General features: G+C 41.8%; 1 protein-coding gene across 1 annotated transcript; it reads right to left on the reverse strand.

Annotated features, from left to right (window-relative positions):
- Nucleotides 1-2,745: 2,745 nt before the first annotated feature.
- On the reverse strand, nt 2,746-16,907 carry LOC114839886 (NACHT, LRR and PYD domains-containing protein 12-like). The gene is made up of 11 exons (XM_034294570.1): nt 16,736-16,907; nt 16,341-16,589; nt 15,565-15,594; nt 13,644-15,432; nt 10,090-10,311; nt 9,673-9,846; nt 9,131-9,301; nt 4,834-5,007; nt 4,351-4,524; nt 4,173-4,222; nt 2,746-3,778 (listed from the first exon to the last, which is right to left on the reverse strand). The coding sequence occupies exons 2-11, from the start codon at nt 16,537-16,539 to the stop codon at nt 3,207-3,209; spliced, it is 3,555 nt and encodes a 1,184-aa protein (XP_034150461.1). The 5' UTR covers nt 16,540-16,589; nt 16,736-16,907; the 3' UTR covers nt 2,746-3,206.
- Between the last annotated feature and the right edge of the window lie 786 nt (nt 16,908-17,693).

The following is a 17,693-nucleotide window of genomic DNA, read 5'->3' on the forward strand; positions in this document are numbered from 1 at the left end:
GATCTGAGTACGATTGTCTCAAATGAGTTTGTCATAAAAAGCTGTGCACTTTAATCCAAAATGTACTCGACCAAATCTAATAAAAAAATATCTATTCAATTTAAACTGTTTGATATTTAGATTGCTCCTTACATTAAACACATCATAATATAGGCTGAAAAACCTATCAAACCCAATGCAACCTCCAACCTCTTCCAAATAATCACTGAATACATTCAGACACACATTGCCACTATATTGCAACCCTATTACAACATTAGTAAATTCTTCTTTTTAAGCAAAACAGCCTTCTTACCAAGTGTAATTACTCCATCTCTCGTCACTTTCAGCTCTCTCTGTTTGGATTATGTCAGACAGTGAGAGTGTGCTTTATCAAAATGGTGTCTTGTTGTGGTTGTACATATCCTATATACTGTAACTCCTCTCCCACACCTGTCTGGATTGGTTGTTCCAGTCATCAGTTCTATAATGTAACTCCTCCCACACACCTGTCTGGATTGGTTGTTCCAGTCATGAGTTCTATGCTGTAACTCCTCTCACACACCTGTCTGGATTGGTTGTTCCAGTCATGAGTTCTATACTGTAACTCCTCCCACACACCTGTCTGGACTGGTTGTTCCAGTCATCAGCTCCAAACTGTTACAATAACTTGTGTAGAGTTTCTCACATGGATTTACGGTTTGTAGACATAAATCATAGCTGACACTGATCCTCGCCATTTGAATCCACTCTGTGGTGCAAATGCATGTTAGAGAGAAATATAGGAGAGTCAACCACAGTTTGGGAATCATTTTTGTCCCCCTTTCATAATCAAGTAAGAAACATGCACATATTACACACACCTACTACCAAACATCAACTCAATGTCTAAACCCTCCCTCCCTCCCTTCATCACTCCCTCCCTCCAGGCCTGAGTGTTCCCTCTCCCACCAACCAGTTCCACTGTGACCAGCCTCGCCTCACCCTCAACCAGATGCTCCGGCCCAGTTCCACCTCCCCCGTACCCCCCCACACCATCTCCTACTGCCCCTCCCTCCCTCCTGCTTCCCCTCCTCAACCAGCCGCCCGGATTCTCCTCCTCCCACACCCAGCCTGCCCATGGCCTCCTGGACGTCCCCCAAAAACCTACCACACCCCTCACTCCCCCTCTCCCCCGCCCACCCGACAAGCCCCCAACACACAGCCACAACCCCTTCCTGTGAGGTGAGGCCAGGGGGAGACAGAACCCCCCCCCCCCAATCCCCATCTGCCTGATTTCATCTCATCCTTCTACCCCCCCTCCCAGTACCTTTCTGACTGGAGCCAACAGGCTTTACAAACCAGTTGTGACTGGACAGAACTGGAATGTTAGACAGTCATTCTACCACTAGAGGGTCTCTATCTATACAGGAGAGTAACAGAGTCATTCTACCACTAGAGGGTCTCTATCCATAGAGGAGAGTAACAGAGTCATTCTACCACTAGAGGGTCTCTATCCATAGAGGAGAGTAACAGAGTCATTCTACCACTAGAGGGTCTCTATCTATAGAGGAGAGTAACAGAGTCATTCTACCACTAGAGGGTCTCTGTCTATAGAGGAGAGGAACAGAGTCATTCTACCACTAGAGGGTCTCTATCTATAGAGGAGAGTAACAGAGTCATTCTACCACTAGAGGGTCTCTATCTATAGAGGAGAGTAACAGAGTCATTCTACCACTAGAGGGTCTCTATCTATAGAGGAGAGTAACAGAGTATCTTCATATTCCTGTGTGATACATGGTTTACTCTAGTGTTTCTGGATCTTCATATCTGATGTGCAAAACAGGTTGTTAAAATCCAGATGTGGACAACTTTGTTTTTGATTAGTTAAACGTTCTGGTATTTACATTGTCACTTGAATGGAACACTTCATAATACAGGCTAAACAACGTGACAATCAAACCTAATGAAGTCCAACCTATTTCCCTCCCACACACCCTCTCCTACTGCCCCTCCCTCCCCCTTCTCCTCCCCAAACACCCGCCCGGATTCTCCTCCTCCAACGCCCATGGCCTCCTGGACGTCCCCCAAAAACCTACCACAACTTTCCTCCTTCTCCAAACATGGTGAGTTGATGCCAAAGAGCCTGATTTTGGTCTCACCTGACCACAACACTCTAACCCAATTCTCCTCTGAACCATTCAGATGTTCATTGGCAAACTTCAGACGGGCCTGTACATGTGCTTTCTTGAGCAGGGGGACCTTGCAGGCGCTGCAGGATTTCAGTCCTTCACGGGTTATTGTGTTACTAATTGTTTTCTTGGTGACTATGGTCCCAGCTGCATTGAGATAATTGACAAGATCCTCCTGTGTAGTTCTGAGCTGATTCCTCACTGTTCTCCTGATCATTGCAACTCCACGAGGTGAGATCTTGCATGGAGCCCCAGACTGAGAGAGAATGACAGTTCTTTTGAGTTTCTTCCATTCTTCCATTCCATCTGTTGTCACCTTTTCACCAAGCTGCTTGGCGATGGTCTTGTAGCCCATTCCAGCCTTGTGTAGGTCTACCATCTTGTCCCTGACATCCATGGACAGTTCATTGGTCTTGGCCATGGTGTTTTGGAATCTGATTGATTGATCAAATACTTATTTCACTCATTAAAATGCAAATTAATTTATACAATTTGTGTGTTTTTCTGGATTTCTTTGTTGTTATTTCTGTCTTTCACTGTTCAAATAAACCCATAATTAAAATTATAGACTGATAATTTCTTTGTCAGTGGGCAAACTCAGCAGGGAATAAAATATTTTACTTCCGTCAGATCATACAGACACACAACCACATAGATAATTATACTTCCCTCAGATCATATAGATACACAACCACATTGAGACGTATACTTCCCTCAGATCATACAAACACAAACAATGATTAACTCCTGTAATTGTCAGGAAAAATAGCATAATTAATGCCAGCAGCCTGACTGGTGACCCATTATTACAAGATTTTGTTCTTTTTTATAACTTTCTTATTTTCCATTTACATTAGTAAAGAAGGGTTTCCCATGACAATGAAGCCCTTTAAATTTACATTTAATTGAAAGTAAATTAACAGAGAGACAAACAAAAAATAAACAATTTCACAATTCAGCAAAAACATTTCAAAAACACCCACCATGTCACCTGGTTGGTTAGAACAGTCTCTGTATTACCATGGAGACCATAGATTTCCTCCAGGACACATTATGTTAATCTACCTGACACAGGGTCAATGAAGCACCCTCCCCCAAAACCCCAATCCCTGGGTAGAGGGGCTCAGTGAATGTGGTGTGGAATGTGTACAGGTGGGTCATTGTGTCAGAGTGGACCTCATAGAAGGACAGGGTGCCGGCCGGCCAGTCCAGAAACACTCCCACTCTGGAGGGTGGATGAGAGGAGGTCTGGTCACTCTGGGGTAGAGGATGATGGGTGAGTTGAGGAGAAGATATATAAATATATTCCCTATTGTGGGAGATCACTTTATTATTCTCCTCATGCCCCAGAGTCCAGGAATTGATTCCAAACAGACAGTCATAACGTCTTCCCTTTCTGCTGATGCCTTTATATGATGCTGCTATATAAGCCACCCCACTCCACTCCAACTCCCAGTAACGGCGTCCGGTCAGACCCTCTCTACACAACACCTGTGGCCAGCCGTCAAATCTGTCTGGGAGATCAGGATACGGCTGCTCCTCTTTCACAACCTCTGCCCTTCTGTTCCCCTCAGACAGGATGAGTTTTCTGTTTGCTGTGTTTGGGTCCAGAGTGAGATGACTGTAATCTGCAGATGAGAGGAAAGTTAGAGGACAGAGAGGTGTGTGTGTGTGTTTGTGCAGAGGAATCTTGTCTTTAGGTTTGTGTGGTTTGTTGGATCAGTGGTAGAGAATCGTGTGGGGGCTTAGGGGGGGGGGGGGTTTGTATGTGTTCCTCAATGGGTTCAGGGGAAGCATCATCTATTCAAGGTGAGGAGGGACAGTGTGTGTGAGGAGGGACAGTGTGTGTGTGAGTGTGTGTGTGTGTGTGAGGAGGGATGTGGAGACAAGGTGTGTTTAGTGGGTGACTGATGGATCTGACTTTGTTGGGTCGGTGGATGTAGTGTGTTTTGTGTTCAGTCGGGGGGGGTCTGGTCTTTTTAATGTTTGAGTTTGGGTGTGAAGGAGGGGGGGTCTATTTACATTTCTTCATCAGCTGTGGGTTCACCCAGAACTCTTCATTATGGTCCACACTGTGGGAGAGACAGAGGAACACAGAGTGGTGACAGCCTGTATTAAGTCAAATGTAATCCCCAAAGGGGACAAAGTAAAGGATCTAATCAGTACTGGTGGATCACCATCAGTTACACACTGTACTAACTTGAGTTTCTCCAGTCTACAGTCAGGATCCTCCAGTCTATCAGAGAGGAGCTTCACTCCAGAGTCTCCTGGGTGATTGAAACTCAGGTCCAGTTCTCTCAGGTGGGAGGGATTTGACCTCAGAGCTGAAGCCAGAGAAGCACAGCCTTCCTCTGTGACTCTACAGAATGACAGCCTGCAGAGAGGTCATCATGATTTAACAGGACTGGTGCCCTCTGGTGGTGAGAGCTGAGAAACCCATTTTTCTTCTATACCCAATATTGTACTGAGGTCACTCAAATAGACCATTAGTACTGTACTGATGTAAGAAACACACACCAAATTCAGGATACTATTCAAAATCGATTTTAAATGACCAAAATAAGACTATTACATTTTTCAATAAAATCAAATAAATAGATAATTTGACCTCATGGGTTGAGCAAAAGTATTGCTATGAATATGACACTGTTTTACACAACATCTTATTACAGTGAATACTGACCTCAGTTGTTCTACTTTACAGTAATGATGTCCCAGTCCCACAGAGAGCAGCTTCACCCCAGAATCCAACAGGTCATTGTGACTCAAGTCCAACTCTTTCAAATGAGAGGATTTTGAACTGAGAGCTGAGGCCAACACTTCACAACATCTCTCTGTCAGACAACACCTGTGCAGCCTGAATTGGAAATATATTGTAACATGTTGAATAACAAGTAAACTAAATTTTAATCAGAACAAAACTAAAATTATCCACCATTGTGTTAAAACAGATTGCTTTATTTCATTTACATAAACTAATCTGTGTTACGAACCCTGTGGTTCTAGCAGTCTAGGGTGGATGGTACCATAAACCCTGTGGTTCTAGCAGTCTAGGGTGGATGGTACCAATAATCCCTGTGGTTCTAGCAGTCTAGGGTGGATGGTACCATATACCCTGTGGTTCTAGCAGTCTGGGTGGATGGTACCATAAACCCTGTGGTTCTAGCAGTCTAGGGTGGATGGTACCATAAACCCTGTGGTTCTAGCAGTCTAGGGTGGATGGTACCATAAACGCTGTGGTTCTAGCAGTCTAGGGTGGATGGTACCAATAAACCCTGTGGTTCTAGCAGTCTAGGGTGGATGGTACCATAAATCCTGTGGTTCTGGCAGTCTAGGGTGGATGGTACCATAAACCCTGTGGTTCTAGCAGTCTAGGGTGGATGGTACCATAAACCCTGTGGTTCTAGCAGTCTATGGTGGTTTGTACCATAAACCCTGTGGTTCTAGCAGTCTAGGGTGGATGGTACCATAAACGCTGTGGTTCTAGCAGTCTAGGGTGGATGGTACCAATAAACCCTGTGGTTCTAGCAGTCTAGGGTGGATGGTACCATAAACCCTGTGGTTCTGGCAGTCTAGGGTGGATGGTACCATAAACCCTGTGGTTCTAGCAGTCTAGGGTGGATGGTACCAATAAACCCTGTGGTTCTAGCAGTCTATGGTGGTTTGTACCATAAACCCTGTGGTTCTAGCAGTCTAGGGTGGATGGTACCATAAACCCTGTGGTTCTGGCAGTCTAGGGTGGATGGTACCATAAACCCTGTGGTTCTAGCAGTCTAGGGTGGATGGTACCAATAAACCCTGTGGTTCTAGCAGTCTATGGTGGTTTGTACCATAAACCCTGTGGTTCTAGCAGTCTAGGGTGGATGGTACCAATAAACCCTGTGGTTCTAGCAGTCTAGGGTGGATGGTACCAATAAACCCTGTGGTTCTAGCAGTCTAGGGTGGATGGTACCATAAACCCTGTGGTTCTGGCAGTCTAGGGTGGATGGTACCATAAACCCTGTGGTTCTAGCAGTCTAGGGTGGATGGTACCAATAAACCCTGTGGTTCTAGCAGTCTATGGTGGTTTGTACCATAAACCCTGTGGTTCTAGCAGTCTAGGGTGGATGGTACCATAAACCCTGTGGTTCTGGCAGTCTAGGGTGGATGGTACCATAAACCCTGTGGTTCTAGCAGTCTAGGGTGGATGGTACCAATAAACCCTGTGGTTCTAGCAGTCTATGGTGGTTTGTACCATAAACCCTGTGGTTCTAGCAGTCTAGGGTGGATGGTACCAATAAACCCTGTGGTTCTAGCAGTCTAGGGTGGTTTGTACCATAAACCCTGTGGTTCTAGCAGTCTAGGGTGGATGGTACAGAGACCCGTAACATAAAACTCATGCAAAGTGTAATAGTGAAAATGAAAAGTGAGAACAACCGACACACAACCAAAACTACCGTCAAACTCAAAACGTTTCCTATAAACACACGGTAAATGGTTTAGGGAAAAGGGGCTGAGCTGGACCCAAGGAATGAAATAGTCACAAACCCCTAAACTGATCTTGCCTGCCGAAAGAACCGCTTAGCTCACAACTAACCTATTCAAAATACAGTGGGTGGTCCACTCAGTTCTAACTATTATTTTTAGAAAAGGTTTTCTACGGGTTGCGACTTGCTTAAAATCCATTTTTTCGGGTGCAAACAAAACACACAGTTTAATCAGGAACTTAACAGCGCACAATTGACTAGAGAGCAATAAACAAAAAAACACAGCAATACATACAGTACTCACATGAAACAGGACAAAGTGAGATGTATGCACCAGACACATCTTAAAGTTACTTCAGACAAGTCCAAGTCAAGTCTCAAGTCACTGCATGCAAGTCCAAGTCAAGTCTCAAGTCTTTGAACCAATATAGGCTATAGTTTTAGTCTATTAGTCCAAAGCAAGTTATTTCAACTTAAGGAGCTCTTTTTGGGGATGTCTATTGTTTTATGGGCCATTTTAAATCAGTAATTGATAATCTAGTACACTAATATTTAACTGTAACATCTAATTTATTATTGCAAACATGCATTTAAAGTTTAACTGAATTATGATCCCCTCTGAATTATTAATCATTAGGCTCCTCACTGGTCAGAAGATGAACTGATGGGACACACCCACAACAACAATCAGGAACATAAAGGACACCTGTGTTTAGGGCAGGAGGAGGGGAAAACACAAATACACATACAGAGTACCTGCATGCATAACAATCTGCAAAGAATCCCTCTATATACAGTGTACAGAGGGCAACAAGAGTATCAACCATTTCAGTCTGCTACTATTTATAAGAACTTAAACCTGTATGTATTCATTTATGGACCAGGTTAAACCTGTATGTCTGCATCTATGGACCAGGTTAAACCTGTATGTCTGCATCTATGGACCAGGTTAAACCTGTATGTCTGCATCTATGGACCAGGTTAAACCTGTATGTCTGCATCTATGGACCAGGTTAAACCTGTATGTCTGCATCTATGGACCAGGTTAAACCTGTATGTCTGCATCTATGGACCAGGTTAAACCTGTATGTCTGCATCTATGGACCAGGTTAAACCTGTATGTCTGCATCTATGGACCAGGTTAAACCTGTATGTCTGCATCTATGGACCAGGTTAAACCTGTATGTCTGCATCTATGGACCAGGTTAAACCTGTATGTCTGCATCTATGGACCAGGTTAAACCTGTATGTCTGCATCTATGGACCAGGTTAAACCTGTATGTCTGCATTTATGGACCAGGTTAAACCTGTATGTATGCATCTATGGACCAGGTTAAACCTGTATGTCTGCATCTATGGACCAGGTTAAACCTGTATGTCTGCATTTATGGACCAGGTTAAACCTGTATGTCTGCATCTATGGACCAGGTTAAACCTGTATGTCTGCATCTATGGACCAGGTTAAACCTGTATGTCTGCATCTATGGACCAGGTTAAACCTGTATGTCTGCATCTATGGACCAGGTTAAACCTGTATGTCTGCATCTATGGACCAGGTTAAACCTGTATGTATGCATCTATGGACCAGGTTAAACCTGTATGTCTGCATCTATGGACCAGGTTAAACCTGTATGTCTGCATCTATGGACCAGGTTAAACCTGTATGTATGCATCTATGGACCAGGTTAAACCTGTATGTCTGCATCTATGGACCAGGTTAAACCTGTATGTATGCATCTATGGACCAGGTTAAACCTGTATGTCTGCATCTATGGACCAGGTTAAACCTGTATGTCTGCATCTATGGACCAGGTTAAACCTGTATGTATGCATCTATGGACCAGGTTAAACCTGTATGTATGCATCTATGGACCAGGTTAAACCTGTATGTCTGCATCTATGGACCAGGTTAAACCTGTATGTCTGCATCTATGGACCAGGTTAAACCTGTATGTCTGCATCTATGGACCAGGTTAAACCTGTATGTCTGCATCTATGGACCAGGTTAAACCTGTATGTCTGCATCTATGGACCAGGTTAAACCTGTATGTCTGCATCTATGGACCAGGTTAAACCTGTATGTCTGCATCTATGGACCAGGTTAAACCTGTATGTCTGCATTTATGGACCAGGTTAAACCTGTATGTATGCATCTATGGACCAGGTTAAACCTGTATGTATGCATCTATGGACCAGGTTAAACCTGTATGTCTGCATTTATGGACCAGGTTAAACCTGTATGTATGTATCTATGGACCAGGTTAAACCTGTATGTCTGCATTTATGGACCAGGTTAAACCTGTATGTCTGCATCTATGGACCAGGTTAAACCTGTATGTCTGCATTTATGGACCAGGTTAAACCTGTATGTATGCATCTATGGACCAGGTTTTTGACTTCGTAAAACTATACAAGAAAAATGCATTTGAATATGCTCTCATGTGGCAAGTTGTCCTTAACAACCTTTTCAAACAATCAGTCTGTTTTTGTCAAGAACCCAGAAGACATTCTAACCTGAGTGTCTGTATTTTACAGTGAGGATGTTTCAGAGCAGCAAAGAGTACCCTCCCATTATCAGACAAATTACTGTAACTCAGGTCCAGTTCTCTCAGAGGAGAGTCTGCTGATTGGAGAGCAGAAGCCAATAATCCAAATTCTTCCTCAGAGGGAGTAATGTGACCCAGTCTGTAGAAACAGAGACAATATCACTCATACAGTTTTTCCATCTGTCCTTTTAGATGATAAAATATTTAGCCAATCAGCAGGTATATGTAGTCATATCTCTTGGTATGTGAACAGCCAATATAATAATCTAATTCCAATTGAAATAAAACTTCTAATTAAGGTGAAATACATTTTGACGATTTGGTTGTTGTCACTTCTAAAATGATGCTACTAACCTCAGTGTTTGTAGTTTACAGTGTGAATGTTTCAGAGCAAGAGAGTACTAACCTCAGTGTTTGTAGTTTGCAGTGTGAATGTTTCAGAGCAAGAGAGTACTAACCTCAGTGTTTGTAGTTTGCAGTGTGAATGTTTCAGAGCAAGAGAGTACTAACCTCAGTGTTTGTAGTTTACAGTGTGAATGTTTCAGAGCTGTAAAAAATTCACTCCCAACACTGCAAGATATTTCACTGTTTCCCAGTTCCAGTACTTTTAGACGTGAGTTTGTTGATTCAAGAACAGAGGCCAGTGATACCCAGTGCTCCTCAGAGAATTCAAAGTTAGATAGTCTGTAGAAACAATGTGACTGTCCATTGATGTTAACACATTTGACAAGTCAGAATATGATTTAAATAACATTTGGTAGAATGTGTCTGAAGACCAGTGACTGTACACAATCATATTTATGATTGCATGAATATAATGCTGACAACATGATATTTCTATCCCAACAAACTATGCAGATCCTTCATGATTATTTTAACACATGAACCATATAGACAAAATACTAAGACCCCTTCAAGACAACTGACCTCAGTGTCTCCAGTTTACAGTCTGGATGTTTAAGAGCGGCAAGGAGAAGAGTCAGTCTTTCCTCATCATCATTGTAATCATCTTCATCATCATCGTCATCATCAACGTTAACATCCGGCAGAAAATCTTGTAGCTTCAGTTCTCTTAGATGTGAGTCTTCTGACTGGAGGATGGAGGCCAGTGACTCATAGTCCTCCTTGGATAACTGATAGCCAACCAGTCTGTTGAAACAGATAAAATATAATTCATACGGTCATATGACTGATCACAACATGCAGGTTTGGGACACAACATCTGTAACAAGATGACAGTTGTCTTCTAGGTATTTAACCCTTTAGTTACTTATCACCAGAGTCTGGAAAAGGTGTGGATAGGAAAACATGAACACACACACATTGTCATTCCCTGTTTTGGCACAATGGTGTAATGGTTATCTAGCACGAGTGAAAACACAAATGCTATTCATGTGTTTGGGAGAGAACATCAAACAGCATTTATCAGTGAAAAGCTAGTGAAAAATGTATTCAAATGAAGTGAAATTGTAATTTCAAATATTAATTGATTTCAGGATTACTTCAAATGTATTTAACATTTACTGAACATGTCTTTAATGAGTCTGCTTGTAATGTAATGTTTGTTCCAGCTCAATTATTTGTATTCATTTCTATTTATAAAATGTAACCTTTAATTAAACAGGGAAATCAAGCTAAGACCAGAACTAGCCATACTGTGCCACCAGCATAAATTTCACAGTATCTCACTGAATTACAACCCTGTTTCCAAAAAGGTGGGACGCTCTGCAAAATGCAAATAAAATCTGAATCCAATAATGGGCAAATAATTTCTCTAGTTTTAATTGAAAATAATTCAAAAACAACATATACAATTTTGAAACTGAGAAATGTTATTGTTTTTGGAAAAATAAATTTTGAATTTAATGCCAGCAACACATTTCAAAAAAGTTGGGACAGGGGCATTTATACCACCGTGCTGCATCACCTCTTCTTTTAACAATAATCTGTAAGTGTTTTGGAACTGAGGAGAACAATTGCTCTAGTTTTGAAAGTGAAATGTTTTCCCATTCTTGTGTTGAAACAACCGTTCAGGGTCTTCTTTGTCATATATTCCATTTCATAATGCGCCAAATTTTTTCAATAGGTGACAGGTTTGGACTGCAGGCAGGCAAGTTCAGCACCCAGACTCTTTTACTACAGAGCCATGCTGTTGTAATATGTGCAGAATGTGGTTTGGCATTGTCATGCTGAAATAAGCAAGGCCTTCCCTGAAAAAGAAATGTTCTGGATGGCAGCATATGTTGCTCCAAAACCTCTGTATATTGTTCAGGATAATTGATGCCTTCAAAGATGTGCAAGTCACCCATGCCATGTGCACTATGGCACCCCCATACCATCAGGGATGCTGGTTCTTTAACCCGGAGGACGTGGCGTTCAGGATTCCCAAAAATAATTACAGCTTCACCTCAGTCCATCTTAAATGAGCTCAGGCCTAGAGAAGGTAGCTGCGTTTCTGGATCTTGTATATACATGGTTTCTTCTTTGCATAGTAGAGATTTCACTTGCATTTGTGGATGCAGCTATGTACTTCGTTCACAGACAATGGGCTTTGGACATGATCCTGAGCCCATGTAGTGATCTCCACTACAGAATTGTGTCTGTTTTTAAGCCCTTCAATACTACATAGTGCCTACAAAAAATATTTAGACCCCTTGAATGTTTTCTCTAAATTTTTTTGTTTTATAGACGTAAATGATACATGATTATATTCATGAAACAAATTCCGTTAATCTATTCTTAATTCCCCATAATTACAAACCAAAAATATTAAAAAAAGGGTGCCAATCATGCTTCACGATGGGAGGGTATTAGTCTGGTTAAGAGTGGGACCTTGTTTTCACCAGACAACGCTTAGCATTCAGGCCTGAAAGCTCAAGAGAATTTTCTTCATGCTCTCCGTCTCTTTAAGAGTGACAATTGGGTTCTTGGTCACCTCCCTGACCAAGGATATTCTTGCCCAGTTACTTTGGCAAGGTGTCCAACTCTAGAAAGATCCTTGGTTTGCACAATTAACTCCTTCCATTGCACAATTAAGTTTGGAACCTAAGAAGACACCTAGAGAGGAGGAATCTGAGGTCTTGCCGGTCCTCTTCTGGGTGAGATTATACTTGACGGACTGCATGCATGTTTAGATGACCAGAGGCTCAATAAATATCTAAGTTCGCTGCACAACCAGGTAGACAAGGGAGGGACAACCTGGTAGGGAAGGGAAGGGAAAACCAGGTAGACAAGGGAAGGCACAACCTGGTAGACAAGGGAGGGCACAACCTGGTAGACAAGGGAGGGCACAACCAGGTAGACAAGGGAGGGCACAACCAGGTAGACAAGGGAAGGGAAAACCAGGTAGACAAGGGAGGGCACAACCTGGTTGGCTGTGGACTGTAACCATGACTTTGGGCAGGTTCTGCTAGGATCGGTCAGGCCAGGTAGGTTAACATTATTTTGACCAGATTCCATTAATAAAATCCCCAATATTTCTTTATTCAAATTGTGTATTTCCCTTTGATTTCCCTGTAAATGTTATTGCGAGGCAGACAAATAACAACATCGTAAAGTGTAAAGAACGATAGTGCACCTACTAAACCCAGCGTCAAAAACAACTTCCACTTTAATATCACCTGAGCAAAGTCAATAAAAATTATATCAAGCTTGATGAAAAGCTATCAAATGATTCTGATTCACTCAAATGTATTTGGAGAAAGAAATGGAAACCGTTCGGCACTGGGAGATTAATGGGTGAAAGTGTATTGTGTAGTGTATTTCTGTATGTGTGTTTGTGTTTGTGCATGGGTGTGTGTGCGTGTGTGAGTGGACTAGAAGAACATCTCTTTAGAATCCAATCGTAGCATCAAACTCAACTCCCACCTGTGTCTTTACTGACAGCAGAATCATCCAATTGAGCTTTCAACATTTAAAGCCTTGTAACTGATGTGAGATTGTATGGTTTTCAGTAACTTTATCCGATCACGGATAATGACATTATCCAACTAATTGCTCATATCTGTAACATACCTGGTTAGAACATTTATGCAATTATGTGCAAATCCTTTAACCCTATATCCAATAGAAAATAGTACAAAGACAACATATCAAATGTTGAAACTGAGAAATGTTATCATTTCTTTAAATAAATATGCCCACTTTGAATTTGATGCCAGCAACACTTTCCAAAAAAGCTGGGACAGGGGCAACAAAAGACTGGAAAAGTTGTGTAATGCTAAAAAAAACCTGGTGGAACATGTCACAACTAATTTACTGGCAACAGGTCAGTAACATGACTGGGTCTTTCAGAAGTAAAGATGGGGAGGGGTTCGCCACTCTGTGAAAGACAGCACAGGCAAATAGTGCAACAATTTCTGAATAATGTTTCTCAACATAAAATTATAAAGAGCTTGGGGCTCTTATCATCTACGTTACAAAACTAGTCGTAATCTTAAGGCCCTCAGGCGGCACTGCATTAATATTGTGATATAACTTACATTGCCTTTCTACATTTCCTGACAGCTGGGACCAGTCTCGTACACCCAGGTGACCAGTTGTATGTCCTCAGGTTAATCTCATCCAGGACACCCTTTGACATCAGCAGTGCGTTGGCCAGTGCTGAGAAGTGTGTACCTGTCAGTGGTCCTCTTTGATTTGTAGATTTCAGGAACTTGTCAATGTCCTCATGTACTGAATCATCTTTCATTTCAGTCAAGCAGATGAGTAGATTGATGTACCTGTGAGGTGAGATTTGCTCTACTTTCGGCTTCCTGAGGTATTTCTTTATTTCCTCAACAGTTTCTGAGATGATCTCTGTCTGTGGCAGTAGGTCTTGTAACAGTCTCTGGTTGGACTCCAGTGTGATGCCAACAAGGAAGCGGAGGAACAGGTCCAGGTGTCCATTCTCACTCTCCAATGTTTTATCCACTATCATCTTCAGCAGCTCATGAAAGGGCAGTTCTGAAGATACATCTTCAATGAAAGACTTCAGGTCCTTGATGTTCTTGGTCACATAGCAGTTGAAAACATACAGAGCAGCAAGGAACTCCTGGAAGCTCAGGTGAACAAAGCAGTACACCTTCTTCTTATACAACCCAAACTCTTCTTTCAGGATTTCTGTGCAAAACCCAGAGTACACTAAGGCTTCTCTGACCTCAATCCTACACTCTTCCAGGTCTCTCTTATAGAATATGATGTTTCCCTTCACTAGCTGTTTAAATGCCAGTTGTGCGAGTTTCAGAATTATTTCTTTGTGTTTTTCAGCTATGTCACCATCATCCTCAGTTGTGCCATCATACTTTTTGCTTTTCAGATTTGTCTGAATGAGTGTGAGGTGAGTGTACATCTCAGTCAGAGTTGTGATGTCTCCACTCTTTCGTTCAGTCATCATGTGCTGAAGAACCCTGGCAGTAATCCAACAGAAGACTGGTATGTGACACATGATGTGGAGGCTTCTTGATGTATTCATGTGTGAGATGATTCTGTTGGCCTGGTTTTTATCCTTGACTTTCTTCTCAAAGTATTCTTCTTTCTGTTCGTCACTGAACCCTCGTACTTCTGTCACCTTGCTGATGTACTTACGAGGGACCTGATTGGCTGCTGCTGGTCGGGAGGTTATCCATATGAGAGCTTTGGGGAGTAGATTTCCATTAATGAGATTTGTCATCAACATGTCAACTGAAGATGTCCCATTTAGATCACTCATCATCAAGTTCTGATCAAAATCTAATGGAAGTCTGCTTTCATCTAGACCATCAAAGACGAACATGACTTCACGCTCGGCATATTTCTGTGTGTCTTTTATTTCTTTAAGGTCAGGGTGGAAGTAATTCAGAAGTCCTTGAAGGCTGTATTGGTGTTGATGAATCAAATTCAGCTCTCTGAATGGAAGCACAAAGATGAAATCCACATCCTGATTGGCTCTCCCCTCTGCCCAGTCCAGGATGAACTTCTGCACTGAGACTGTTTTTCCAATGCCAGCGATGCCCTTTGTCAATACCATTCTGATTGGCCTCTCGTCGTTGCTTTTCTCTCCATGTGAGGGTTTGAAGATGTCGTTGCAGTTGATTGGATTGTCAGATATGTTTCTTCTCCTGGATGTATATTCTATCTGTCTAACCTCATGTTCTGTATTAACCCCTTCAGTCTCTCCCTGGGTGATGTAGAGCTGGGTGTAAATGCGGTCAAGTTGAGACTGTTCCTCTGCTGTTCCCTCACACAGAAATGTAAACTTCTCCTTCAGCCTGGCTTTATGGTTTTCTTTCACTCTCTCTGTGAAGTCATCCACTAGAAAGAAAAGCATGTTGTAAACTGCAATAAGTAACGGTACAAGAGATTGTGTGTGTGTGTGAGTGTGTGTGTGTGTGTGAGTGTGTATGTGGACAGTGTACATTGTACTGATAGTCTAATCAGACATACCTTTTATCTGCCCAGTGTTCCAAGTCGCACCTGGAAGTTAAGATTCATATATTTTACTGTAATTCAGACAGACTTTCCTCCGTAGTTTAAGGGACAATAATGAAATGAGTGATCAGATAAAACAGGGTCATGTAAAATTTAAAATCAAACATTGATAAACACATGTATCTTTTAGGCAAGATACTAAAATGTGCTGAAAGGAGTGATCAGATCAAACAAGCCCATACTAAATTGCATTTAAAATAAAACTCCTGTATCTGTTAAATGTACTAAAATGTCCTTTCATCATTATGATAAAAGGACAATTAGGGGAGCTAAAACAACAATGTAAACAGCATATGTTGGAGAATTTCTGATTTCTTAGTAAATATAGGTTAGTGTTTTCATGTCTGTTACTTAATATATGTTGCTTTTTTGAAATTGCTTTGGGAATGATATGTGTCAAATAAAAGAAAATGACATGTAATTGAATGTATCTTCACTGAATAAAATTATAAAACCTCCTGTAACTATTAGGAGAAATACCTCAGGGTTGTCAATCAAATGGATCCATTAAATTGAGATAAAAGCTTACAAATCTCAATGTGCAATTGCAGCAGCAAAACTTGTGACTGGGCAACCAGACGAGCATAAACAAAATGGTGTTTTTAACTTGAGTGTAATATTTACTTTTTTAAATGTGCTTATTTTGTTTATGTTTTCACTTCATTAATTTGTTAAAGCCTTGTTATTAAGTATATAATATTTAATAATGAATTAAGAAATAGCTGACATACCCAGTTCCTGGAGTAAATAAGTCTCTTTCTCCTGCAGGATCCTGTAGAAGGCTGATTTGACTTTAACTCCCCCTGAGTCTAAGACTTTGTACAGCTCCCTCATCTGGTTCTGACTGGGCTTGGTGTCTCTGATTGTATCATACATCTCTCCATGCATCATATCCATCTGGAGCAGGTCATCTGTTATTGGTATCACCATGGTAACCTTTTGAATCAGCTTGGCCCTGAATTTGTCCACAAACTTAGCATCTAGAATAGAGAAGAGGACAAATGTATATCTTTCTCTCTAACACAAACATACACACATTTACTTAGCCACCTAAATAAGGACACCAAAGTTGTTTGACATCAATAACGAGCTGTTTAATAATCCTCAGAAACACAGCATCACTTACCTGTTTCCTCTGATGGCTTCCTTGTTTTCTTGGAACCATTAGAGTGGGGGGTTCTGGGTAAATAAACATAAAAACACAGGACACTGGTAACATTGACACCTGTGTCTTCAAACTGGTTCTACAATACAGAGACCCACATCAAACATGTTATGAAATATTTTATAGAACTTACACTCACCTTTGGTCAAGAGATGTTGCTCCCCTATTTAGATTGTCACAAACTCCTTTCCTCTCTTCACTGCCCAACCCTCCTCTCCAAACTCCACTCTCCTCCCCTCTCCTCCCTTCACAGTCCACCTCATCTCTCCTCCCTTCACAGTCCTCCTCTCCACACCTCCCTTCACTGTCCTCCTCTCTTCTCCTTCCTCCACCGTCCTCCTTTCTTTTCATCTGCCTGTGTCCTCCCCTGGAGACAGCAGGATTGTTCTCCTCTTCTCTCCTCCTTTTAGAACTGATGCTCCCCATCTCTTTGTGCCTACACAGTCTTATTGTTCCAAACTGCAACCCAAAGAAATTCCCATAGAAAATTTATGTTTTACATTTTCACAATTTTGAAATGCAAAGGCAGAGGGATATGAGGCACTTCACATACCAAGAGAATATCTGTTCAATTTCTCAATAATGCAATTATCAAATCAACCAATCACATGGCAGTTTCTTCAATGCATTAAGGGGTGTGGTCCTGTTCAAGACAATCTCCTGAACTCCAAACTGAATGTCAGAATGGGAAAGAAAGGTGATTTAAGCAATTTTGAGCGTGGCATGGTTGTTGGTGCCATACGGGCCGGTCTGAGTATTTCACAATCTGCTCAGTTACTGGGATTTTCATGCACAACCATTTCTAGGGTTTACAAAGAATGGTGTGAAAAGGGAAAAACATCCAGTATGCGTCAGTCCTGTGGGGGCAAAAATGCCTTGTTGATGCTAGAGGTCAGAGGAGAATGGGCCAACTGATTCA

Source organism: Esox lucius, chromosome 9 (genome assembly GCF_011004845.1).
Source record: "Esox lucius isolate fEsoLuc1 chromosome 9, fEsoLuc1.pri, whole genome shotgun sequence".
Classification (NCBI taxonomy): Eukaryota; Metazoa; Chordata; class Actinopteri; order Esociformes; family Esocidae; genus Esox; species Esox lucius.